The 27767-nt window shown below is 43.5% G+C and overlaps 1 protein-coding gene across 1 annotated transcript; it reads right to left on the bottom strand.

The window, feature by feature from the left end:
* Positions 1-995: 995 nt before the first annotated feature.
* Positions 996-26675, bottom strand: MC2R (melanocortin 2 receptor). Its single transcript, NM_001444767.1, is given in 2 exon segments — positions 996-3337; positions 26628-26675. A coding segment is annotated over 1 exon segment (894 nt). The 5' UTR covers positions 3218-3337; positions 26628-26675; the 3' UTR covers positions 996-2323.
* Positions 26676-27767: the final 1092 nt, after the last annotated feature.

Raw genomic sequence — 27767 nt, 5'->3', positions numbered from 1 at the left:
TTGTAAGGGAGTAGCCAGTTATTCATGTAGAATTTCTTTTCCTTTATTTTAAAGGGAACATGGAAACTACATATCTTGAATTTTAATTTCTCATAAAATTCATGAAATATATCTTAATATAGGTAATTTTAAATATATAAAAGTATAATTCAAAATAAGTCTTTTGTCAAGCAACATATTTTAGCTTTGTAAATACAACCACGCTTAGAATAATCATGTCGATCTTTATTTGAAGTTTGCAAAGTTAGCCCAGTATAAAAAAATCTACTACCAAAATATACCACAGTAATAAATTAAAGGAGAAAAAAAAAGATCATCTATACATGCTGAAACAGCACTAAATAAAATTTGACTAATGATACTGTGAACTAAATGAGCTAAAATTCAATTAATGATAAAAATACATTAGGAAAAGAACATTTTCAATTTGACAAGAGGTAATTTTCAAAAAATAAACATATGGGTGAAATTTTTAAAAGCATTTCTATTACAGTTAGGAAGAGCCTAAGGAATGCCTCAATCTTTGCTTCTTTTCGCCTTTGCCCTGGAGGTTCTAGACAGAGAAAGAAGAGGAGAGAAAAGCGGGCAGCATTCATTTGGTGAGGCAGGGTGGGGGTGGGGGAAACAAAGAAGGATTCCCACAGGATGGAGGGCCAGGGGACACCATGGTTGTCATCGTCAAGCCAGGTCACAGGTCTTCTGGACACCTGCCCCCAGGCGTCTTCCCTTGAGCTCTGTGCTTTCTGCTCCATCCCTTGCCACACCTGAGAGCCCACCCCTCACCCGCCCACAGTCCTGTTCGCGGCTGGCTTCCCTCAGCAGCTCAGAGCAGACAGGGCCTTGGCCCCTCACAGTAGGTCCTGAGCAGCTCAGCTCCTGCCCCTGCAGACTGGCCTCTCCTCCATCGCCCTCCTCTGTGAGGGGATTTCCAACCCAGCAAGGATGTACAATCTGATTTGCTGCTTCTTGAAGTGATTTCTCTCTCTCTCTCTCTCTTTTTTTTTTTTTTGGCTTTTTTGTTTTTTCTGGGGCCACACCCGTGGCATATGGAGGTTCCCAGGCTAGGGGTCGAATTGGAGCGGTAGCCTCCAGCCTACACCACAGCCACAGCTACACAGGATCCGAGCTGCATTCTGCAACCTACACCACAGCTCACGGCAACGCCAGACCATTAACCCACTGAGCAAGGCCAGGGATCGAACCCGTACCCTCATGGTTCCTAGTCGGATTTGTTAATGGCACTAGGGGAATGATGGGAACTCTGAAGTTTTTCTTTAGCTATTAAAATTGGATGAACTTAAAATGCTTGCTTCTTTTATCCTGTTGGGCATGCCACTTTTCAGCATGTGGCTGATGGAAGGATGACATTTTCCAGTGATTGGATCTGCTTCTCAGACTCATCTGGAAGGAGGTTAAATGTTGTTCATCGGTCTCATGGGTCTCAGTAACAGCACTGTCCCGAAGTCTTGTTTTGGCCTTGGTTTCCCCCAGAGTCCAAATGTATGGTGGACACACAAACACACACACTCACACAGACCAATACACACTCAGTCCACAAAATCCATATTGGGGCCTGTTTGCATTATGTCTATGTTTGATACCCAAAGATTGGTTATACCTTCTTCAAATAGTTTTCTTCTGGCCTTTATTCCCACAGAGGAATCAAGTGGGCTAAGCTTTTGTTTCCTCCTCAGAAATATATACCCCTAAAGCATGAGTAGTTTTAACCAGAAAAGGATTTTCAGGCCAGTGGATACTGAGTTTGCAAAGAAAACTATCAGAGGACCTTCCTGTCTTATTGGAAACTCCAAGCTGGTTGTTTGACATTTATAATGTATATCCTGCCCACTTCCAAAAAGATTTTTGATGGTGTAAAGCAGGAGGTGGGCTGGCTGGTAGGGATGTAGGGCAGGCAGATTCAGCTGCTGCAGTTTCCTGGCCCTTTGGCTGATAAGGACCCTGAACACAGTTTGTGCCCTGAGCACATGGTCCAGCTCTGCAGAGAGGCCACTCTGGGATAGGCTTGCTAGATGTCTACAGAGAAACAAGTTTTCCCTTGGCCTGGTGCTCTCTCATGTGTATTGCTGTATGTGCTTTGGATTCTGCTGCTTTTCAGTAATTATGTTATCTTTCTAGCTATAAAAGTTGTACCTACAGCAAAGCTGTGCCCATAAACCCAAACTATTATACCAGTCAGTGGGATTCGCCTTGTGCCCATCAGGGGGGAAAGGACACTGGAGCCTTAACATTTGCTGCTGTATAGCATTATTTTGTCACTTGACAACATTGTCCCTGAGGCTCCTAAAATCAGGGACTGATCATTCTATGGGTACCTCTTGCAGATGATCATCTTTTTGAATGCATCCCTGAGCTCTGGGCTCCGGAAGGCATATATGAAGGGGTCGATGATAGCATTACACATGATCAATACAGCGTTCACCTGGAAGAGGGCCAGGTAGCAGGCGCAGTAGGGGTCAGCTGGGCAGAATGTCATCAAGAGGATGTGCAGGACAAAGGGGGCCCAACAGAAGATGAAGACCCCAAGCAGGACAGTCAGTGTGATGGCCCCTTTCATGTTGGCCCGGGGGAGGGTGGAGACCCTCCTGGCGTGGGAGCGGGCCAGCAGGAACATGTGCCCATAGAGGCATAGGATGAACACCAGCATCAGCGGGAACAGTGCTGTGAAGGCGATCACTGCGGGGACATGGTGGGAGAAGGTCACGATGGTGATGCCACTGCCTATGCAGCATGCCCAGATGATCAACAGGACCACAGCAGCGCGGCGTGGGGTGACAAGGCGCTGGTACTGCAGGGCATGGAAGATGGTGATGTAGCGGTCTGCGGCGATGGCGCTCAGGCTGCAGATGGAGCCGAGCAGGGAGAGGATGAACAGGGAGTCCACTACGTCGTCGGCTGTGCTTTCAAAACCGCCTCGAGGCTCCAGGTAACCCATGTTTCTGAAAATGATCAGGATGTTTTCCAGGATCTTGTACAGGCTGCCCAGCATGTCAGAAATGGCCAGGCTGCAGATGAAAAAGTACATGGGTGACTGAAGATTCTTGTTCTTGATCACAGCCAGAAGGACGATCAGATTCTCCAAAACCCCAATGACAGATATTGTGAAAAATACCTCCTCTGGCAAAACCACAGGAGGACAGTCTGATTTATTGCTCATTGTACTGTTGACACTTTCATACAGGTCGGTAATGTGCTTCATCTCCTGTGTGTGCGTAAGTCAGGGATATTACTGGGACTCCACAGGAAATGTGACTGATTGTTCAGACTCTTTTTCTCTCTAGCTCTTGCTGAAGATTTGAGGTGAAAACCACACGGCCACCTAAAAGAGTATACATAGAGATGTCAGTCGCAAAATAGATCCCAAAATAAAAACAAGCCACGTTAGCTTTGAGAAAGCGCTTTTGCCTCTGTGAAATATAATGGTGTAATATTTATTTATTTATTGCTTTTTAGGGCTACACCTGTGGCATGTGGAAGTTCCCAGGCTAGGGGTCAAATTGGAGCTACTGGCCTGCATCATAGCCACAGTAATGTGGGATCTGTGCATGTCTGCAACCTATACCACAGCTCACAGCAATGCTGGATCCCTGACCTACTGGGCGAGGTCAGAGATCAAACTCACATCCTTATGGATACTGGTCAGATTCACTTCTGCAGTGCCACAAGGGGAACTCCCAACGGTGTAATATTTAAATAAAACAATTTACTGGATCCTCTTTTAAAAATCTTTCCTAAATATATATATATGTATGCATATATATATTTGTATGTATATATTGTATTACTTGAAATAAAGTTGATTTACAATGTTGTGTTAGTTTCAGGTGTACAGCAAAGTGATTCAGATTCTTTTTTCTTTATAGGTTATTAGAAGATACTGACTATAGTTCCCTGTGCTATAAGTAGGTCCTTGTTTTTTATTTTATATATAATAGTATGTATCTGTTAATCCCCAAACTCCTACATTATCCCTCCCTCCCTTTCCCCTTTGGTAATCATAAATTTGTTTTCTATATCTATGAGTCTGCTTATATTTTATAAATAAGTTCATTTGTCTCATTTTTTAAAGATTCTTCATAATAAGCAATATCATATTTTTGTCTTTGTCTAATTTCACTTAGTGTGATAGTCTCTAGGTCCATCCATGTTGCTGCAAATGCCAATGTTTCATTCTTTTTTATGGCTGAATAACATTCCATTGTATATATGTACCACATCTTTTTTATCCATTCATCCTTTGATGGACATTTAGGTTGCTTCCATGTCTAGGCTATTATAAGTAGTGTTGCTGTGAACAGTGGGTTGCATGTCTGTTTTTCATTCTAAAGTTTCTGTCTTTTCTGGATATACACCCAGGAGTGGGATTATTGGATCCTATTGTAACTCTATTTTTAGCTTTTAAAGGAACTTCCATACTGTTTTCTATAGTGGTTACACCAATTTACATTCCCACCAACAGTGTAGGTGGGTTTCCTTTTCTCTACACCTCTGCCAGAATTTATTATTTGTAGACTTTTTGATGATAACCATTTTGGGATATCTTTGCATTTCTTTGAATCATCTTCAATTTCTTTGTCAATATTTTGTAGTTTTCAGTGTATAAGACTTGCCTCCTTGGTCAAGTTTATTCCTAGGTATATTTTTTTTTTGACACAATTGTAAAAGGGATTTTTTTTTACTTTCTGATATTTCATTGTTAGTGTAAAGAAATGCAACATATTTCTGTATGTTAATGTTGTATCCTGCTACCTTGCTGAATTCATTTATCAGTTCTAGTAGTTTTTGTGTTGAGTCCTTAGAGTTTTCTATATATAGTACATGGCATCTGCATAAAATGAAAATTTTAGCTCTTTCTTTCCAATTTAGATATTTGATTTTTCTTGTCTGATTGCTATGGCTAGGACTTCCAATACTATGTTGAATAGAAGTGGTGAGAGTAGGCATCCTTGTTTTGTTCCAGAACTTAGTGAGAAAGCTTTCAGCTTTTCACTGTTGAATATTATGTTGGCTCTGGGATAGTCATAAATAGCTTTTATTGTGTTGAGATGTGTTTCTTCTATACCCACTTTGGTGAGAGTTTTTATCATGAATCAATGTTGACTTTTAGCAGATGCTTTTTCTGCATCTATTGAGATGATGTTTTTGTCTTTTCTTTTGTTGATGTGGTGTATCACACTGATTGATTTGTGAGTGTGCACCATCCTTGTGACCCTAGGGTGAATCCAACTTGATCATGATGTATGACCCTTTTTGTGTGTTGTTGGATTTGATTTGATAATATTTTGTTGAGGATTTTTACATCTATAGTCATCAAAGTTATTGGCCTGTAATTTTCTTTTTGGTAGTGTCTTTGGTTTTGGTATCAGGATAGCAGTAGCTTCATAGAATGACTTTGGGAGTGTCCCCTCCTCTTCAATCCTTTGGAAGAGTTTGAGAAGGATTGGTGTAAGTTTTTTTTTTTTTATTCTTCTTCTTTAAATATCTTTATTATCAATTTTTCTAAGGAAATTGCAAATATGTCCTCCCTACTATAAACACAGACAGTACAGAAGGATATAAAGTGAAGATCATAATCCTTCCCATTCCCCCCAAATTCCAATCCACTCTCCAGAGACAATCAAACGCTCTTAACAATTTTTTGTGTATCTTTCCAGATTTTTATCTTTTTATTCATATATGTATATGCACACCTAAAGTATCCAGTATTTTTTTTATCTTTCTTTTTTAAAGTAAATTTTATTGGAGTATAGGTGACTTACATCATAGTGTTAGTTTCAGGTGTACAGAAAAGTGAGTCAGCCATACATGTATATATATATGTCCATTCTTTTTCAGATTCTTTCCCCATATAGGCTATCATAGAGTATTGAATAGATTTTCCTGAGCTATATATTAGGGCCTTGTTACCTACTGATTTTGTATATAGTAGTGTATAAGTGGTATAAGTTCTTTATACATTTGGTAGAATTCCCCAGTAAAACAATCTGGTCCTGGACTTTTTATAGAGAGTTTTTTATCTTTCTAAATTACAGTCTCTATTTTACTTGTAGTGATCAGTTTGTTCAAATTATCTATTTCTTCTTGATTCAGTTTTGGTGGGCTATATGTTTCTAGAAACCTGTCCATTTCCTCTAGGCTGTCCAGTTTGTTGGCATATTCATATTTGTTGGCACTGTTCATAGTATTCTCTTCTGATTTTTTGTATATCTGTGGTATCAGTTGTTATTTATCCTCTTTCATTTCTTATTTTGTTTATTTGGGCCCCTCTCTTTTCTTCTTGGTGATCCTTGGTCAGAAGTTTGTTGATTTTGTTTATCCTTTCAAAAAAATCAGCTCTTGATTTTCTTGATTTTTTTCTGTTTCTATTTTATTTATTTCCTCTATGATCTTTATTATTTCCTTCATTCTGGTGACTTTAGATTGTGTTTGTTCTTCTTTTTCTAATTCTTCTAGGTGTTCAGTTAATTTATTTGATATTTTTCTCATTTTATTTTTATTTTTTTTGGTCTTTTTAGGGCTGCATCCATGGCACATGGAGGTTCCCAGGCTAGGGGTCAAATTGGAGCTATAGCTGCCAACCTACACCACAGCTCATGCACGGCAACACCAGATCCTTAACCCACTGAGTGAGGCCAGGGGTCGAACGTGCGACCTCATGGTTACTAGTCAGGTTCATTAACCACTGAGCCATGATGGGAACTCTGAGATTTTTCTCATTTAGAAAAAAATTTTTTATTATAGTTGGTTTATATTGTTCTGTCAATTTCCACTGTACAGCAAAGGACCCAGAGATTTTTCTTATTTGCCAAGGAAGGCCTATATTGCTATGAACTTACCTCTTAGTACTGCTTTTGCTGCATCCCATAGATTTTTTATGGTTTTGTTCTCATTGTCATTTGTGTTGAGCTATTTTTTAATTTCCTCTTTGATTTCATTGTTGACTCATTGGTCTTTTAGTAGCTTGTTATTTAGTTTCCATGTAATGGGTTTTTTTTTTACCCTTCATTTTTCTTCATGTGATTGATTTCTGGGTTCATGCTGTTTTGGTCAGAAAAGATGCTTGGAATAACTTCTATCCTCTTAAATTTGTTGAGGCTTGTTTTGCATCTTAGTATGTCATCTATGCTAGAGAATGCTCCATTTGTGCTTGAAAAAAAAATGTGTACTCTGGGGTTTTTTTGGGGATGTAGTTTCCTGAAGATATCAATTAACTCTAACTGTTCTTGTGTCATTTAGGAGCTCTGTGGCCTTTTTGATTTTTCTGTCTGGAAGATCTGTCCATTGATATCAGTAGGGTGTTAAAGTCTCCTACTATTTTGTATTCCCATCAATTTCTCCTTTTATGTCTGACAGTATTTATGTTTTTAGGTGCTCCTATATTGACTACGTATATGTTGATGAGTGTAATATCCTCTTCTTTTATTGACCTTTTTATCATTATATAGTTGGACCCTCATCCAAACTCCTCTGTGAAGCACCTGTAGGCAAACTTTAAGCCCAGACATACATTATCCTCCCTCTCTTCCCTTTACATCTCCATCCTTCTCATGAATCCAACTGCATATGAGGTAGGTTAGAATGAGAAGAGAAGTCAAGACTTGGAACAGGAAAGCACACAACCACCCTTCCTCAACCTCAAGGTGGTGATGGGTTCTGTGGATTGACAGAACATTAGATCCTTCTTTTCTAGCTTGTCTTTCTGTGTCACTGCCTGAGCCTACAGCTTACGGAAAAGGCAAAGGTGTTGATGTACCATTCCCATGGTTGACCCCGAAATATGTGTTTTTACTTCTTTTCAAAGGGAGAACTCACAGGAGGTATTTCTGAAGACTTCTAGTATTTTCATGGTATCTCTAGGTTGGTGTTGAATTATCGCAGCAGAAGGGTCTGGTTTCCCTCAGGCAGAAAAGACCCACTATATCATAGCTGAATCACTGTGAGGAGTCTGAGGAGTCTGTCTGGTGAGCACGGAGATTTTTACTGATTCAGTTTCTCATTCCAGGGGGCAGTGCCCAGGGGGTTTTCTGGAATCTATCAAATTTGCCTTTGCAATAGTGGTCTTAAAGGTATGGCCACAAAGAGATGGAACTTATTCCCTTGAACCCAAATGTGGAGTAAGCCAGCTGCTACGTAATATGGCCCCAGTGAGAGGGAGTTGAGGATGACAGTTTTTGTTCCAAGGGCCACAGGATACTCAGTACTGTCTTACACTGAACTTTTTCTGGGCTAGGAACTAATTTACTCTCAAATGACTGAGGTCAGAGTTCAAGTATTAAGGTGGAAGCTTATGAATCAGGTAGGTCAGTGGTTCGATGGTTAGGAAGGGACTGGAGTGACAGGTGTAGCTGATGAAAGGGCTCAACCTAGGCTGACTGATTTATCCTGCGTTCCAGCTCCCCCACTGGTGCCATGCCAGCTGGGGTGAGTCACTGTAGTTCTACCTATTGAGGCCCAGCAAGGTCCAAATGCTGGCAGCATCCATTCACATGTCCTTATATGCTGGAGAGGATGGGGCAAGTGATGGTGGATTTTATGTGCCAACTTGCCTGGGCCCTGGGTGCCTGATATTTGGTTAGGCATCATTCTGGATGTGTGTGAGGTTGGTTTGGGATGAGATTAACCTTTGAATAAGTAGACTGAATAAAGTGATTGGCCTTTCCAGTGTAGGCAGGCCTCACCCAAGCAGTTTGAGCCCCAAATAGGACAAAAAGTCTCCCATGAACGAGGTGCCTCTTCCTTCCTGCCTGCAGAACTAGTCTTTTCCTGCTTCTGGACTCGAATCAAGTGGCAGCTCTTTTGGGGTCTCAAGGTGGTGGCCTTCCTTGCTGAACCACACACTAAATCAGCCCTTCTGGGTGTCCAGCTTGTTGACGATAGGTCTTGGTACTTCTCAGCCAATTCCTCATGATGGACTCTGTGTGTGTATAAATCTCCTGTTGGTTCTGTTTCTCTGGAGGACCCTGGTTAAGCAGGGCCCAGAGAGACACAGTCTGGACGGACACTCCTGTCATACCCGAGTCCACTGAATGTGGCCAGATTTGGAGATTTTCAACCTTGAAATCATTTGATGGTAGAATTTGGTAAATACAAAAGAAGTGTTGAAAACAAAAGAAGTGTTGGAATACCTTGGGAAGAAGTAGTTCCAAATTCGAGCTTCAGTCCCTGTGCATTTCTTTTTTTTAATTTCTTTTTTTTTTTTCAGTGCGCATTTCTGATGTGCCACTGCCCTCCCATACATCCAGGGAAGGGTCCTGAATCTGAATAGAAACAGAGTGTTATCCACTGGGCCACCTCCAACAGGCCACCAGTTGCTACCACCGGTTCATGAATTCTGCCTCCCTGAGGGAACAACTGCAGGGGTGTGTCAATGCTGACTGTGTACCTCAAACCACTGTATGCACTGCGTCTGCCCTGACCACTTAATTCTCCAGCAACCCTGTGAGGCAGCTGCTATGACGACCCCTTCTGACAAGTGAGGGTACTGTTCAGAAGGTCAGGTAGCTGCCAGTGTTGCATGCTGTGCAGGTGTGCAACCAGGGCGTCCCAAAGTACATGGGCTAACAACATGTGCAAGATCCTGGCCAAACCATCCCCCACCCCAACCCAAACTACAGCAAAAACCCTACATGTGCTCTTTTCTTCTTGACTTGGCACCCTTCTCAGAGCCCTGTGGGCATCATAAGCTATATAATATTGCCATGTCCTATTGTTCCCACTTAGGAGAAAATATTAAGTGACAATTAGAAGAAACAAAACTCAGAGTTTCTATGCAGCTCAGCAGACATAATCAACTAATACCCATGAGGGTGCAGGTTTGATCCCTGGTCTCATTCAGTGGGTTAAGGATCCCATATTGCTGTGGCTATGGTGTGGGCCAGCAGCTGCAGCTCCAATTTGACCCCTAGCCTGGAAACTTCCTTATGCCATAGAGGTGGCCCTAAAAAGACCAAAAACAAAACAAAACCCAGAAAAAACAAAACTCACTTCATTAACACTTCGCAGTGACCCTCTGTTCACAGACCTCAGGGCTCCCGATAGTTCAGGTGAAAGTGCCCTTTGGGTAGCAAACCATGTGTCTTGGTCTCACCAGCTCAAAGCCTGTGCTGCTTCTCTCCCTCTGCTTTCTTGTGTCTATTTCTTTACTCTAAGCAATACTCCAGAGCACTCTTGCCTCCTTCCTGGAATTGTGGGGGGGCAGTAAAATTTGATCCTTCAGACTGCACTGTCTCTCTCCATGAATGTTCTGTTGAAACCTGCCTCTGGCTGAGGACCCCAGCCTGTACTCACCCCTCTTCGCTACCACTCTGACCTCCTCTGGGACAGATGTTGGGGTAACTCAGGAAACAGTTACAGTAATAGTCCATATTTTAGGGTAGAAAAATTATATTTGATTTCATAACACTTTATAAATTTATTTGCCTCTAATTTGGTGGAACCATAGATACTATGGATGCTCAAGTACTGATAAGAAACTACCCTCATGTAACAGCAAAGGGGCAGAGGTAAATTAGTCATCATAGTAGGATAATCTAATGGGTATTTTTAAAAGTTTTGGCTATTTCTTTTTTAAAAAGAAATATATAAAAAAGAAATATGTTCGTTAAACATAAAAAAGCAAAACAACATAAATTATTTATGGGATAGTTAAATGAAATCAATCTAGTTTGTACTCCTTACCACCTGACAAATATTATTAGTTCACTTTCCAGCTTTTATGGGAAAAAAGTACCAAATGGGAAATTATTTTCCAAATTAATATTGGAACTCTGACATTCCTTGAGACAGCAAACTGTGTTTTTTCCACTTGTATCTGAAGATGTCTTTTAGACCACTGAGGTCTGGACTTGTGTGGGCACTAAATCCTGGCTTCCATGCCACTCTGCCAGTGGTGGTAGGGGGTGATTAAGAACCATTGGTACTCACCAGAGTGCTTTCAGTGGGGGAAACAACTGCTAACCTGACAGGCAAACAAAGCATTTTAGAAAATGACACCAAGAATTATTACCTCTCGAGAGAGAGAATCAATGTATTCTAAACCAACAGGTGTTTTGATTTTTGTTGTGTTTTTTTTTCTTTTTCCTTCCAGCTGACTCTGGCCTGACTATGAGTGTGAGGTTGTAGCTTGTGACTAAGTCCTGGATTGCAGAGTGATCCTTACATTCCAGTCCTTCTTATATTATCTTTCACTTCAGAGATCAATTCCTTGCCTGAATACCAAGCTATTCCATCCTTTTTTTTTTTTTTTTTTTTAATCGGCTGTGCCTGCAGCATGTAGAAGCTCCCAGGGCAGGGGCAGGGACTGAACCCAAGCTGCTTCAGTGACACTGTCAGATCCTTAGCCCGCTGTACCACGAGGGCAATCCCCAAGCTCCTTCATCTGGAGTGTCATGACCAGGGTCTAGAAGGCTCCATCTCTGGTGTTGCCCTGGGGAGGGAGCACTGAGAGGGGGTGAGGGACTGGGGGTGATCAGGGAGTCTTCCAAAGCTGCAGGTCTGACCCTGAGCACTTATTTTCCTTGAGGGGTGGGTTTTGGGTGCAAAGCAGAGAACTAGGGGCAGCAATAATCACAGAAGGATTACAGGGAAGAGCGAAACTGACTTTGGTTTTTGGATGGGTCTAGGGAAGCACGAGTCTGAAGAGTTGATGGCCTCCTGGGGCAAAAAGATGTGGCTCCAACCACTGGTATGTGGCACACTGGGCAGATGCTCTTTGCAAAAGTGAAGGAGTACGGGCAGCTGCAAACAGAGTGTATTGATGACTCTTTGACCAGAAAATATAAATTATACTTTTTATGATTTTGAAGGGCTCTACAAGAAAGGAGAAGGCTCTGTTGTTTGTTACATTAATGATGTGTGCAAACTGGTACTACGCCAAGGGCGCTGCATGGCATCTCATTTTAATTCCCTTGGGAACAATGTGAAGTACTGTATTTTCCTCAATTTGCGTCAGAGGAATTGAAGTAGAAAGGCCAAGATATTGGTCTGAAGTTCCATAGGCTATAAGAGGCAGAGCTGGGATTTAAATCAAGGTCTCTTTGGCTCCAAAGATGAATATCTGCTACAAGAAATCAGTTAATCGTAGTGCTTTTGTAAATAGTCATCTGATAAAGTAATTGTGTTGGCTTTACTAGAATGAAAATAAAATCATTTAAAACCCTTAAACCAGTATACCTGACCAATTCAGGATGGTTTTCCCAACGCTCAAAGATTGTGGAAGAAATTCAGAGAAGAGCAAGGCCTGACACCCCTCCTGTGGTTAAGAGGGGATTGTGATGGCATAAAGCCTTGAGTAGAGGGGCTGCAGGCATCCTGCAGATGGTGGGCTGTTTGCTGGGGGCTCCCTTGAAACCTTGGTGAAGACAGGTTACAGCCACTGCCTGTGTTCTCATGCTCCTGGGGGTTGCTATGTGGCTCTTTTGGTGAACAGCTGGAAGGAGGGTAACATGGCTTATTTTTCTACTGAGTGGATGAATGGGTTTTCTTTAAGGCTTTCAGGCTTTTCCAGCCAATGGAGCTTTGGAACCTGGCTTTAGAGACAGGGCGAGGAACAGAGTTCGGGTCCCCAGCTGGCCTGGAAGCTTTTCAAAGCCCTGCCTGTAGCTTCTTTGGACTGATTGCATCGTCGGCCACTGGTGCCTGATTCAACTTCCAGCCCCTCTTCCCTCCCTGGGGGTCAGGGGTGGGACGGCGAGGTGCAGCCTGCATCCAGGGCTTCCCAAGAGCCAAATCATTAACCTTACAGAGGACAAGGTTATTGTTCTCCCGTCTGTCTTAGGAGCTCTCTGCCAGAAAGGGGGAGGATGACCAAGTGAGCGTTTCTTAAATCATAAGGCAGCAGGGCTCCTCTCTGCGTCCCAGCTTCGTGCTGTCCTCCCCCATCTTCACTAGATGCAGGTGACGTTTCTCAGTAGGCACTGGGGTCGCGTCCACTGTGTGTGTGTGTAGATTGTGTGCATGGTGAAAAGTCTCCCTCCCAGCCCTTCACCCTGATGCCCCATTTCTCCTCAGAGAGGTGACCAGTCTTCTGGGGTTTCTTTGTGCCTGTGAAAGCAAGTGGAAGTTGTCGTCTTCTCTAGTTGTTTGTTAGGATGAAGGGGAGCCTTCAGGCTGTGAGGCAGGTCTGACTCCTGGGGACAAAGAGAAGGAAGAAAGGTGGTTGAGTAGAAGAAGCCTCAGACCTGGGCGTAGCCGGGAAGTTCCAGCCTGGGTGGTGGGAAGTCCTTGAGCCTGTTGCTGATTCGAGGCCTCCCAGGTCCTGCAGAAGTGCTGTGCGCAGCCTGGAGGGAATTTGCCCTCAGCATGAACATGGTGGGGAGTGGAGCCCCGGGGAGCCCTTGGCCCCACTTCCTGCAGCAGATCTGAGTGGCCGTTTCCATGGTCAGCATGGCCCCTGCCCTTTGTGCTCAAAAGGCAGTGTATTGGACAGTGTTTTGTGCCTGGTTTTGTCTTGGAGGCGTTCCACAAAGCAGATGGATCACCTTCTCATTCTTGCTTTCTCCTCCTCCTTTCTTTTTTTAAAGCACTGCATGGTAGTTGATTGGGTGGCTATGTCCCAGGTTATTTAATCTGTATTGATAATCACTTGGTTTGTTTCAACGCTTTACTGTACAAAGAATGTGGTAATAAATAAACATGTAAGTATATAATTTCTCATATTCATAAATGAGACATCAGGTAAATTCATAGGAATGGAATTGAGTGAAAAGTGTACATGCATTGGGAATTTTCATAGATATTATCAAACTGCCTTCAATTTACGTCCTAACCAGCAGGGCACTTTCCACCCACAGACTCTTCAATACAGCCTTACCAAATTTTTGGATTATTTCTGACAATAATGATGAGCCACCTGGTAGATTTTAGTCTACATACTTGCCATACATGTTGTGAACTCCCTTTGTGTCACTCTGATGTCCCAGCTGGGGCAGGCTCTTCACAGTCCCTGTGCCCTCAGGGCATTTGGGCCTCTCTGTTTATGCTCCAGCTCATGTCTCAGTGCCACAAACACACCAGGCCTGTCCTCCCTTCATTTGGGGCTGAAAGACACCCAGCATTTCTAGTTTAGGCACAAACTGTTCTTATAACTTATTTGTGTTTCTGTTTCTTGGTCTTGAATTCAAAAAGAGAAAAAAAGAATGGAAAAACTGAGTGGGAACATAAGCTAAAGATGATGCAATAAAAAAAGAAGAGATGAAAAATAGGAAACCACAGTAAAATCTTAAAGACCAACATATTTGTTCTTTAAATTTTCTGGAGAGGCTGTGGAGAAAATGGAACACTCCTACACTGTTGATGGGAATGTCAATTGGTACACCACTGTGGAAACAGAAAACTAAATGTAGAACTATAATATGACCCAGCAATCTCACTCCTGGACACATATCCAGACAAAACTATGATAATTCAAAAAGAAACATGTACCCTTATGTTCACAGCAGCACTATTCGCAATAGCCAAGACATAGAAACAACCTAAATGTCCATCACCAGAGGAATAGATTAGGAAGATGTGGTACATATATACAATGGAATATTACTCAGCCATAAAAAGAATGAAATAATGCCATTTGCAGTAACATGGATCCAACTAGAGATTATCATACTAAGTGAAGTAAGTCAGAAAGAGAAAGACAAATACCATATGATATCACTTATATGTGGAATCTAAAACATGGCACCAATGAACCTATCTACAGAACAGGAACAGACTCACAGACATAGAGAACAGGCTGTGGCTGCCAAGGGGGAGGTGGAGGGGGGGAATGGGATGGACTGGAACTTTGGGGTTAGTAGATGCAAACCGTTACATTTACAATGGATAAGCAGTGAGGTCCTACTCTGTAGCACAGGAAAATACATCCAGTCTCTTGGGATAGACCATGATGGAAGATAATATAAGAAAAAGAATGTATATATGCATATGACTGGGTCACTTTGCTATACAGCAGAAGTTGGCACAACATTGTAAGTCAACTATACTTTAATAAAAAGATTTTTAAAAAATAAAATATTGTCTGCTTGTTGGGAGGTACTTTGCAAGTGATGTGAATCTTCAACCCAGGTGGTGAAACTCCCCCTCCCCCAGCCCCTCCCAGCAGAGGTCCAAGTCCACCATGGGCTTTGAGCTGATGCTTTTTAGACATGAAGACTCTTGGTTGTGGACTGGTTTGCGAAGTCTTCACCTGATTGCTTATTTGGTTAATTCATGAGACTGCCTGGAATTAATGTATTTGTATGATTGGTAGGTGGCCCAAATCCTTCAAAAAATAAGATTCTTTTCTGTAAGGAATGAGAGGCTCTGGGCAGGGTCTTTTTTTTTTTTGTTGTTGTTGTTGTTGTTGCTATTTCTTGGGCTGCTCCCGCGGCATATGGAGGTTCCCAGGCTAGGGGTCAAATCGGAGCTGTAGCCACCGGCCTATGCCAGAGCCACAGCAACGCGGGATCGGAGCCGCGTCTGCAACCTACACCACAGCTCACGGCAACGCCGGATCATTAACCCACTGAGCAAGGGCAGGGACCGAACCCGCAACCTCATGGTTCCTAGTCGGATTCGTTAACCACTGCGCCACGACGGGAACTCCTGGGCAGGGTCTTTTACACCCGAACCATAAGGCAAGAACTCTGAACCAAAGAGCACTGTCTCCATGTACAGGCATGAGACCTGAAGATGACAAAGGTCATCTTCTTTCTCTGATGCTTTTTCTTGATTTCAATGATTATTTCTCTTATGCTAAAACAAAAATTAACTTTCACAAAAATTTTTTATTTTTAGGATATATTGGATATAGGACTGCTTCCTGCTGCATTTCCCAGTATTCTCTAGAGAACCCGCACCCCAGCCAGCCCAGGTTTTTTATTGTCCCCAGAAAGCTTAACAGATGTTGGCCTCCACGTTGCCTGTCTTCCCTCTGAGATTCTCAGTCTCTCTCTGTCTCAATCCTGCTTATATTTTAGCCCCAAGTCAAGACCAAACCTCTTGAGTGTCTCCACCCACCACTCAACCCACATGACCTTTCTGCTCTCATGTCCTGAAGCATGTTTTGTTCCTGCCCTGCATTTGGCATGTGGCAGCCTCTGCCCCTGTGAAAGGTCAGCTTCCTGTGTTTGTGTGGTATCTCCTGCATGGCAAGCAACACCCTGGAGCTGGTAGTAACTTACTGAGGTGCCCAGGAACCATTTGTTGATGTGTTAGAAGGTGAGCATTATTGATTGAATAGTCAACAGTTTGTTTCTAAAAACATATGTTTGAGGGAGAGATATTAAATTTCAAGAAGCAGGGAATTCCATGGCACAGTGGAAATGAATCCGACTAGGAACTATGAGGTTGCGGGTTCGATCCCTGGCCTCGCTCAGTGGGTTAAGGATCCGGTGTTGCCAAGAGCTGTGGTGTAGGTCACAGACGTGGCTCAGATCTGGCATTGCAGTGGCTGTGTTGTAGGCCAGCAGCCATAGCTCTGATTAGATCCCTAGCCTGGTAACCTCCATATGCTGCGGGTGTGGCCCTAAAAAGACAAAAAGACAAAATAGTAACAATAAAAAATTTCAAGAAGCAGTGTTAGTGGTTTTACATTTTCATTGGCAGACAAAATTTCAGTGAAAATTTTGTTCTCTAGAGTCCAGGAAAACAGCTTTATCTGCAGGAGCACGTACAGGGCCAACGTTCGCCTGGGCAGTTAAATAGAGAAAATAATGAGATCTTTTTTTGGAAAAGAAAAAGGAAAAAGGTTTTACTTAGATGGAAGAAAGCAAGTAAGTACCCTTTAATAAAAGAGTTGAAATCAGACATCTAATTTTTTTTAATGTTGAGAAGGGAAAAAAATGCCCAGCCTTTGGGAATGTTTACTATTAGGAAGAGAAAAAGACAGTGAACAGTCCTTCCCTAGAAAGAGTGGGAAGGTGTCAAACGCACTTTTGTTCCAGAGCTCTGGGGAGGCTGATACCCTAGCGGCAGCCACCGTTGGGCTGAAAGTGCTGAGGACCTGGGAGGTGGTCTCACAGTCCCCATGAGGCAAGCTATGCCCTGGTTGCCTGGAAACCAGGGCCACCAGGACCAGCCCCTCTATGAGCAGGTGGAGCCCTTTCTGACAGTGGCGCTGGGTGGCTGCAGGCGATCTAGATGGCGCTGGACGGACCAGTGCCAGATTCCCCACTCAGGTTTGGAGTCCCTAAACCCCTGGGGTTTTGGAACATTCAGGGTAGGAGCAAGATACTGTTCTTTCTTTCCTACATGGAAGATGAGTGCTTGAGCATTTAATTCAAATATCTAGAGATGTAACTATTTTTACCACTACTTAGTGAAGCAACCCATGCTGGTTATATGTGGACTATATTAAAATGCAGCATCTATGAGTTATGTAGGATAAAAAGCACTGTACCATTCTAATAAAAGTAGGGAAGTATATTTCATGATCAGAAAGTGTAAGCCCAATGTGAAAGGATTAAAATGGTCCCTAATTTCAAATCCTTGGGTTCCATTTGGTGCAAATCCAAAGGTGGTGAGTTGAGCAGGGCTTCTCACAGGAGGTCAGCCCCCCGCATTGACTTGGCACCAAGTCTTTTCACACAGGGAAAAAATACTGGTGATTGGCTGGAATGTGTGAGAAACAGCTCTTCTCTGCTTTGGGTGAAAGTTGGAGAAGGAAAAGGAAATACAAGGGTGAAAGCAAACAGTTTTCTGTTAACATTGGAGCCTAACTGACCAATGACAGCTCAGAGAAAATTGATGAAAAAATAGTTTAAATAAATGAAGATGTTGTGAAAGACCATAATCACAGCAGATTTACTTATTTCAATAAATACAAATTATTCAAAATTTAATGAATACATGTGTCTAGTACTACTTTGAACCCTTTACTAGAAAGTGTGTCATCCCTGAAAATCTAGACTAAGGATCCTAGTCACCCTAACCCAATAGAAGGTGACAGATATAGTTTCACTGTCACACTCCCTTTAGTACCTAAAAACTTGACCGATTTGGGACTCAGAGCTCTAAACAAATCGTCAATTATATGTATGTATAAAGATATACATGCAAGGATGCTTACTGTAAATACATGTTAATTATAATAGTGGAAAACTGAAAACAACATAAATTAATGGTGATTAAGCATTGGTTAAATAAATTCTGGCAGGTCCGTAAGGTAGGTCACTATTCTATGATTAAAATCTTGGTTCAAAGGGCATGGGAAGATCCCCAAAAGATATATCTCACTTTTTAATTGGGTGGTAGAGCTATGGACTTTTTTTAAAAAAATAACCTTTTTATTTTAGAACCATTTTAGATTCATGAAAAAGTTCCAAAGATAGTCAGAGAGTTCCCATACACAGCACACCCAGCTTCCCATATTATTAACATCTTACATCGGTATAGTTCACTAACCACAATGAAAGAACCAATGGTGACACATTATTACTAGCTAAAGTCCACAATTTACTCATATTTCCTTGGTTTTTACCATTTGTCCTCTTTCTGTTTGATCACACGTGACATTTAGTCATAATGCAGTTAGCACGTTTCCTTGCACTCCTCCATGGTGACCGTTTCTCAGACTTTTCCTGTGTATGCCAACCTTGGTACTGGTCAGGCATTTTGCAGAATGTCCTGTAGTTGGTATTCGTCTGATGTTTTTCTCATATAACGCTGGGGTTATGGATTTTGTGAGGAGGGAGAAGTAAAGTAACGTCCGCATTACAACACATCGAGGGACATCCTGTCAACCTGACTTATCCGGCATCACCTGGAGAGGTCATGTCTGTTACCCTTCTCCATGGTAAAGTGCCCCTGCCCACCTGCCACGTGTGCTCTTGGAAAGGAGGTCAGTAAGCAGAGCCCACACTTCAGGATGGAATTGTACCCCACCTCCTCGTGAATGGAGGGTCTATGCACATTATCTGGAATTCTGTGCCGGATATTTGTCTACTTTTCCATTTACAATTTATTGTCACTGGTATCAGTGTATATACATGGGTATTTATTTCATACTTTAGATTGTAATCCAATATTATTTATTTTGTTGCTGAAATTGTATTAACTTTGGCCTGTTGGGAGCTCTTTCAGTTGGCACATGTCCTTTGGACCTACCCTCACCACTGGGATTTTTGGAACAACTATTTACCTCTGGCACTGCAAGATGTTCTAGACTCCTCTTCTACTTTGTGCCATAGTCATGGAATCAGCCATCGTTCCAAGGATCCCTGATTCCTTTTATTGGAGAAGGGTGTTAAACGCCAAGATATGAGTGCTAATGTGCATGTTGTTTCTGGGATGCTACTGCTCATAAGTCTTTTCAGCTAACAGAGCAAGGAAATATGTGTGTACACATGCGTGCATTACACATCTACCAATACTTCCCCATCTGTATCTGTATGAAGCTAAGCATGAGCTCACCCTGGAGTCTCCAACTCTAGTCTGTGGCTGTGCAGGTAGGTCCTTCTGGCCTCCTCACCTTGCTTATCTCTAACCTCCTGCCCCAACAGTGAGAAACCCAGCTCCTGCCATTTGCTAGGCATCACTTAATTGTTGGGTCCAGGCGCATGCTTGCAATGGCTTCAGAGTTGTTAACCCACATCTCTGTGGTGAATTGATTTACCTGAAGAGCAGATTGGCTTTGTCTTACAGTCTCATTTTCTAAGTCACTAATGCAAGTACCTTTCTTCCATCCCATGCCTTGAGATTATTTTGCATATTTATGATGATACAATCAAGACTCTGGTCGCATTCCATCCTGAGATCTTTTAACCTTCTAAACGATTTTTTAAAAATTTGCACACATACGATTCACACTTTATGCCATAAATTTCTATAGGTTTTGACAAGTGCAAAGTCAAGTGAAAAAAAATTTTTTTTAGTGTTACAATATCATACAGAATAGTTTCACCACCCTAAGGATCCCTTTGTGCTATATCAATTCGCCCCTCAGTCCCTCTCAAACCACTGGTAACATATTAGCTGCTTGTTGTCTTATAGTTTTCTTTCCCTAGAACATCATACAATGAGAATCACATAGCACATGGCCTTTTCAGACTGGATGTGTCGCTTAGTCATACGCATTTATGTTTCACCCTGAGAACTAAAATATTGCTCCTGTCTTTTTTTAGATTTGATAGCTAAAGGATGGTTGAAGGACTGCTTGGTTACTTCCACATTTTGGCAGTTATGAATAAAGCTGCTGTAAACATCCATGTGCAGGCTTTTATGTTGAACATAAGTTTTCAACCTATTGGGGTAAATACCAAGGATCGTATAGTAAGAGTCTGTTTGGTTTCATATGAAACCACTGCACTGTCTTCCAAAGTAACTACCATTTTGCATTCTCACCAGCGAGAAATGAGAGTTCCTGTTGCTTCATCTTTGCCATCACTTAGCATGGTCAGTATTTTGGATTTTAGCCAATCTAAGTGTACAGTGGTATCTCGTTGTCATTTTAATTTTCATTCCAATTCATCATTTCATTTAATGATAAATGATGATGAGTATTTTTTAACGTTTATTTACCATCTGTAGGTCTCCTTTGGTGAGATGTTGATTCAGATATTTTTGTCCATTTTTAAATTGCATTGTTTGTTTTCTTTTCTTTTTTTTCTTTCTTTTTTTTTTTTTTTTTTTTTTTTTGGTCTTTTTGCCATTTCTTGGGCCGCTCCTGTGGCATATGGAGGTTCCCAGGCTAGGAGTCGAATCGGAGATGTAGCTGCCAGCCTACGCCAGAGCCACAGCAACTCAGGATCTGAGCTGTGTCTGCAACCTACACCACAGCTCATGGCAACGCCGGATCCTTAACCCACTGAGCAAGGGCAGGGATCGAACCCACAACCTCATGGTTCCTAGTCGGATGTGTTAACCACTGTGCCACGATGGGAACTCCTGTTTATTTTCTTATTGTTGAGTTTAATATTTCTTTGAATATTTTGGAAAACAAGTTGTTTCCAGTGTGTTTTTTGCAAGTATTTTCTCCCAGCCTGTAGCTTATCTTTTCATCATCATCAGTATCTATCACAGAGCAGAAGTTTTTCATTTTAATAAAGTCTATTTTTTCTTTCATGAGTGATACCTTTGGTGTTACATCTAAAAACTCAAAACCAAATCCAATGTCATGTAGATTTGCTGCAATATTTTTTCTAGAAGTTGTATAGTTGTGTATTTTACATTTAGGTCTATGATACATTTGGAATTAACTTTTTTCTGTAAGGTATAAGATCTATGTCTAGAATTTTTTTTTCGTTTTAAGGCTGCCTGTGTGATCTATACCACAGCTTGTGGCAATGCTGAATCCTTAACCCACTGCTTGAGGCCAGGGATCAAACCTGCATCCTCACAGCGACTATGTCAGGTTCTTCTGCTTTTTTTCTGTTTTTGTTTTTTCTGTTTTTGTTTTGTCTTTTTAGAGCCACACATGCGGCATATGGAAGTTCCCAGGCTAGGGTTCTAATCAGAGCTACAGCTGCTGGCCTACGCCACAGCCACACCAGATCCTTAACCCACTGAGCAAGGCCAGGGATCGAACCCCAAACCTCGTGGTTCCTAGTCAGATTTGTTTCCGCTGCACCAGGACAGGAACTCCCCTATGTCAGGTTCTTAACCCACTGAGCCACAATGGGAACAGAATTTTTTTGCGTATCAATGTCCAGTTGTTCCAGCACTATCTGTTGAAAAGGCTATCCTTTTCCCCTTAAATTGCTCTCACACCCTTGTTGAAATCAGATGGCTGCATCTGTATGGGCCTGTTTCTGTGCTCTCCATTCCCCTCCATTGATCTCTTTGTCTGTTCTTTTGTCATCACCACATTGTCTTGATTTGTGTGGCTTTACAGAAATCTTGAAGGGTGGGTAGAGTCAGTGCTCCAGCTGTGTTCTTCAGTAGGGTGGTGGCTCTTCTGAGCCTTTGCTTTTCCGTATAAATTCTTGAATAAGTTTATCAATATTTACAAAACATCTTGCTAGAACTTTGGTTGGGATTATGTTAAATCTGTAGGTCAAGTTGGAGAGAGTTTTTTACTGTGTGCTTTTTGTTGTTTTCCAGGTTTTCTGAATTTAGTATTTAAAATATATGCTGCAAGATGCATGAGGGAGCTTAGACAGGTGACCTTTAAGGTCTGAACTGAAGGAGAGGAACCTGCAGCCACCAGCTGGGTAATTGCCACCTGGCTTCAGCCCTGTGGGCCAGGTCTCAGCCATGGAGTCTTTCAGACCATCTCTGTTCCCATCACGAGGGTGGTTGCCTCAAATCATGTCAGCCTTGCAGGGGGAGGTATCTGGATGGTGCTAGGTGTCCCAAGTATCTTGCCACCAGACTGATGCCACTTGCCTCTCCCATCACAGTGCCCCTCTTTTGGTGAAAGTATCATCTCCAGAGAACTCTTTCATTCTCTCTCATCGTTTCTCTCATCTCTCTCTCTCATTGTGCCACCTGAGGCAAGGTGGGCACAAGGTCGCTTAACCCCATTATTCATGATTTATGTAAAGTGGTCAGTAGCTCAGGGGCATGGGCAGCTGTAGCTGGCTTTGGTGACAGCATGCAGCAGGAGAAACTGGAGCCTGTTGCTGTTAGGGACTGGTAGCCTGCCATTCATGTGGAGCTGAGGATCTGGGGCAGGGAGCATCTTTGGTGTCTTTTGACCTCTCCTGGGCCTCAGTTTTATTGAACAAAGAAGCCATCAAACCCTTGTTGCAGTCACTTCACAACAAGTCCAGGGTTTTCCACTGCACAGCTCCATTTCTGGACCCATCCTCAAAGGACTTCCGTATTTCCCCTTTTGCAAAGGCATGAAATAATTTCTTGCTTTTTTTCCCCCAGCTGTACCTGCGGCATATGGAAATTCCTGGGCCAGGGATTGAATCCAAGCTGGAGCTATGACCTGTGCCACAGCTGCAGCCATGCCAGATCGCTAAGCCACTGCACCACAGCGGGGTCTCCAGCATGAAATTTCTAACTGGTTCAGTGAGCTGAGCAAATGCCATTATGTAAAACTATATAACCTATAAAAATAATGAATCCCTATGTTGTACACCTGAAACTAACAGAATATTGTAATTCAACTATACTCCAATTTAAAAAAAAAAAAGTCAAACTCAGGTGAATGTAGCAGGACTATTTAAACTTCAGAGACCATAAACCCAGTAGGAGTAAGGTTACCAGTCAAAAAACAAAGTTGACAGGGGGTAAGGGGGAGGCAGACAGATGCTGAATAGAAAACATATACTCTACAGACATTTTTAATTTTAGGGAGACAAAATTGCTCCTTTAAATTTCTTTTCTTCATCAGAATACTGAATGTGCTTCCCATTTTTCTCCTTCTTAACAAAATAAAATCTTAAGCCAACGGGAAAAAAAAAAAAAAAGATTTGCTTTTCTCTTCGAGATGAAGAATCTGAAACTCACTCTGCATCTTTGGAGACAGCCTGCAGCCTCTTATCAGTGCCTGTGAGAAGCAGGCTGACCCCAGGGCTGCCGTGAGCCTGGGGAAGCTTCTGGTTTCTGGACCCTGCTCAGGAGTGCCAAGGACCTTGTGGTTGCTGCCTGTGCTGTGTGCACTCCATGGAGTTAGGGGAGGGTGGCTGATAGACAAGCAAGTTGAGTGGGAAGGGGAGTATGGGAAGGCAAGTGGGAAATTTATAATCTTTAGGCTTTAATTCAAGTAATCAGATGAAGAATTGGCATTTGTGAGCATCCTCCAAGACATAATTTCCCGTCATGTGGGGCTAGGAACAAATAAGATGGGAACAGCATATTGCCCACCAGAAGCTAGCTAGGAGCTAAGACTTACTCAGGTAAGGTTATGGTATTTGCTGATCTGAGTCACGGTGTGTGTGCGGAGAGGATCTGCTTTACCTAAAGCTGTAGGGGATTTGCTGTCTACCGTGTCAGGCCCAAAATGTGTGTTTAGCACTTTTTTCTTGGCTGTGCCTGTGGCATGTGCCAGGTGTCATCGAACCCACACCACAGCAGCGACCCAAGCTGCAGCAGTAATAATGCTGGATCCTTAACCCACTGTGCCACAAGGGAACTCTGTAGCATTTTAAATTAATACCCTAACATATTTTAAAAAAGCAAACTCCTCCATACATGAGCACATCCTTAAAATCTGTACTTTAAAAGAAATTTGATTTTGCCCTGGCTTTTCTTACAGTGGTCTCTATGTTTAAGGTCAGAGAGGGTACATGGTGAGAGGTAGTCTCCTTTATTGCTCCAGTTAAATATGAGGGACAGGTTCTATTCCTGTTCCCTGCTCCCCCACCCATTTCATAAATAAGAAAACTGAGGCTCAGTGAGGCTGAATAACTTGCTCAAGTTCACACAGCTGCTAAGTTTGTCTTGCGCCAAAGCCCACGTTCTCACCTTTATGGCAAACAGCCTCTGGGGGCCAAGCACAGTGGGAACAGCAGAACTGCCATCCAGGGGCTGGTCTGATTAGCAATGTCCTGCCCCCAAGCACATGGCCATTTGGGGGCAGGGTTGGTCTAGACACCCAACTGTGGGAGCAGCTGGGGACTTGGGCTCCAGACTCTAAGGCTGTTTTGGTTCTAAATAAGACAGCTTCACAATAAGACCTGTGCACACTCTTAATCAGATTATGTTGAAAGAAGAGTCAGGGAGGCACCCCAAGGGTAGATGAATTTATAATTCATGTTTCCTGGCCATCTGGAGAGCTTCTGCCAGCACTGAATCCCCGTGACCCACTAGTGTCACTTTTCTTGATCTTACTGAATTAAAGCATTCATAGCTATGCTCATGAATGACCAGCAAGAGCTCACCTGAATCCAGCACACACCCTTCTCTGAATTCTGTCCCCAGTGATTCTAGGAGGAATTCACGTGACCTGTATCTGGGGGCCTGAGTGCCTGCTTCCTTTCTCTGTCGGTGTGCGGCCCAGGCAGAAGCTCCTGGAAGCTAATGTCCAGGGCAGCTGGGTGACCATGGCAGGTGTGCAGATGCTCACCATGTCACCACCAGCTTGGTGTTTACCAGGCGCTGGAGTCAGGCAGGAACAACCGTCACAGTCGCTTAGCACAAGGACACTGAGACCCCAGTTCGCACAGCAGGGACAGCTCCCTTCACACATGGGGACCCTCTGCCCCCCACCCAGAGCCATGATCTATACCCCTCCCTCCCGCTGCTCGAGTCCTCCCAACCTGGAGCCCAACTGCCCAGGAAGCACTTCCTCCAGGCTGATCGTGCTGGCTGTAAACCGTTTTCTGAATTCTAATGTCATTGGAATATCAACCAGAGGGCAGGGCTTCTTCAGATGACACTGTGGCCCCTTGCACACCTTCTTGTCTCAGCTCTGGAGCTCCAGGCCACCTGGGTGCCTCCACTCCCTCCTCCGAGTAGCCTCCCTCCAGGCACCACTCTCCTATCTCTAGGTGAGGACTTAGCCCCCAGCAGAGACCTGGCCGTGTCTGTACCACAAGGAAGGCAGAACGTATTAGCGCTTAATTAGCCAGTAAGTGTTAGGGGACATGCCTAGAAAACTAAGAAGGGCTGAGACAGGATGGGTTTTTCTTAGACAGTGAGCTCCCTGAAGTTGCTCTGAGAAACAAGACAGCAGTGGTTGCTGGAGTGCAACCTCCCAACACACTGAAGAATCAGGGTGCCCCGTGGTATCTTCTCCACTCACGGGGCGGGGGGCGGGGGGAGCGCTGTCCTGCCCCCTCTGCGGGGCTCCTTCTCAGGGACTCAGTGTGATCTGCTCAGCCTCAAGGGTTCTCTGGCCTAGACCTGGGCCTCAGCCCCCTGGGGGGTTCCAGTCTGTTACAGAACCATGAGGCCTGCAACTGGCCCCTGCTCCCTGGCACCATCCAATCCTGCTCACGCTGGGTTATCAGCAACCCCTTCTCATCTCTTCTAGTTCCTGCTCCCTTGGCTTTGCATGTGTGCATGCGTGTGCACATGTCATGTGTATGCACGTGCGTGGGGGGGGTTAGGATGGGCAGTATTGTTATCTCAGGGCCCCTTAAAGATGGAGGCCTCCAATCTGGGGTGTGCATGTCCCCATTGACAGAGCCAGCCAAGGCCGTGTCTCAAGTCTGCAGTGACTGTGCAGGCTTCTGAGTGACAAGCACTTTGGAAGTGTGATAAGGACTGTGCTTTCCATTCTCGTTTTTTTCCTACATCCTGTGTTTTTACCAAAGGAGTCAGAGCGCCGCTGAGCTAATGGATGAGAATGGCAGAGTGGTCATTGCCTCAGAACCACAAAAGTCCACGTGTGTTATGTCCCCAGCAGAGCTGCTTAGGCCTTATTGCCAAAGTGAAAACAGAAAGTTACTGAGGTAAAAGGGCGACTCTCATGAAGGGCAGAAGCGTGACGTTTTCCACTCCTGATCCCATTAGGAAACACCTGCCCATAGTCCTTGAATAGAGCTTGATGATGATTTAAAAACCAAGACTGTAGAGAAGCTCATAGATACATCAATGGGAAGTTTGCATTAGACAAATGGAAGATTTCGTTGTTAGAGCTTAATTCGAAAAACCTCCTGCGGGAAGATGAAAGACTGTGATTTGAAAGATGAGCTACTAGGGATTCTGAATATAATCCGTTCTCAGATTTGTCCCTCTTCTCTCTATTTACAATCCCAAAGCACTTAAGAACCTGAGAAATGAGTAGGAAATGTACTTACCTTCAGCTCTGAAGCAGGAACTTTCTGGCCCAGATGATGGAGGACGAGTGAGACTTGAGAGAAAAGCAGGAGAAGGGCCTTGAGCTGGGTGCACGGAACAAATGCATCACTGGAGAGACAGTTGTTTGTTATCATAACCTTGGACAAATGTCGTTCCAAACGAAGTTCATACTTCTGGTAATTGCAAAGTCAGAGAAATGGAATGAAATGGTTAGGCTAAGACACAACTTCCCTGGGCTCAGCTGGGCAAGGTTCTTCCAATGTTCACGACAAGGTTTATGGCAGGTGGTGTCACTGTGACCTTGCTCCTTTGAAACATCATTTTAGAGTTATATTTGGTTTGGGGCTCAGGAATTCGATAAAACTGGGTTTGGGAAAATGGTTTTGGAAGAATTAGTTTTAAAATTTCCAGCAAGCGTCTCCAGACATCTTGCAAACATTTGGCTCATTAATCACCTTAAGAGGAAGGGACTAACCCCATCCCCCATCCACATTTCACAAGACTGAACAGTGAGGCAGGGACTGTGCCCAAGGCCCTGAGGACAGGACCGCCCCAAGAAGAAAGCCTCGTGTGCTGCCAGTTCTCCTGTCATTCAATTTCTCAGGAACCACCAACCAGAGCCCCCACCCGCCCCCACCCCCCATTTCAAAGTAAAATTGTTTGATTTTAGGGCAGTGTCGGCCTTCTGTTTGCCAGTGCCTGCAGGGACAGATTACTGTTGGTATCAAGCTCGTCCAGCAAGTGCCAACTGCGGTGAGAGGCCAAGTTGGGGTGGCTCTGGGGCCACGTCCAAACCATGGCCGTTTCTAAAACATTAGCTCCAGCCCCAGGCTGAAAGATGAGCCCACGTGGGTGGTCTAAAGAGGCCTGAGAACAGAGGTCTGTGTTTGATTTCCCAGCGGGGAAGCACTTCTTTATTCACTGCCTTTCCTGAGGCGAAGCATGTTCTCCTGGGTGCTACTGGAGCCAGGGTCATTCCAGGCCCCCGAGCAGGCCCTGGGCCACACAAGGCTGTTCTGCAGCCTCTGTCTCACCAGAGCCAGGTAGTTGAAAGTATGCAAAAGCTGAGCAGTGCCTCCAGAAAGCCACCTGGGAAAGAAGAGACATCTTGTCCTCAACCCTCAGACCTGCTGTGTCAC

This window comes from Sus scrofa, chromosome 6 (assembly GCF_054392235.1).
Source record: "Sus scrofa isolate SSC_HxYL_T2T_F1_AM1 chromosome 6, Sscrofa_HxYL_maternal_Yorkshire_Landrace_v2.0, whole genome shotgun sequence".
Taxonomy (NCBI): domain Eukaryota; kingdom Metazoa; phylum Chordata; class Mammalia; order Artiodactyla; family Suidae; genus Sus; species Sus scrofa.
Note: the sequence above shows the minus strand (reverse complement) of the source record. Positions and strands in the feature narration are given on the sequence as shown.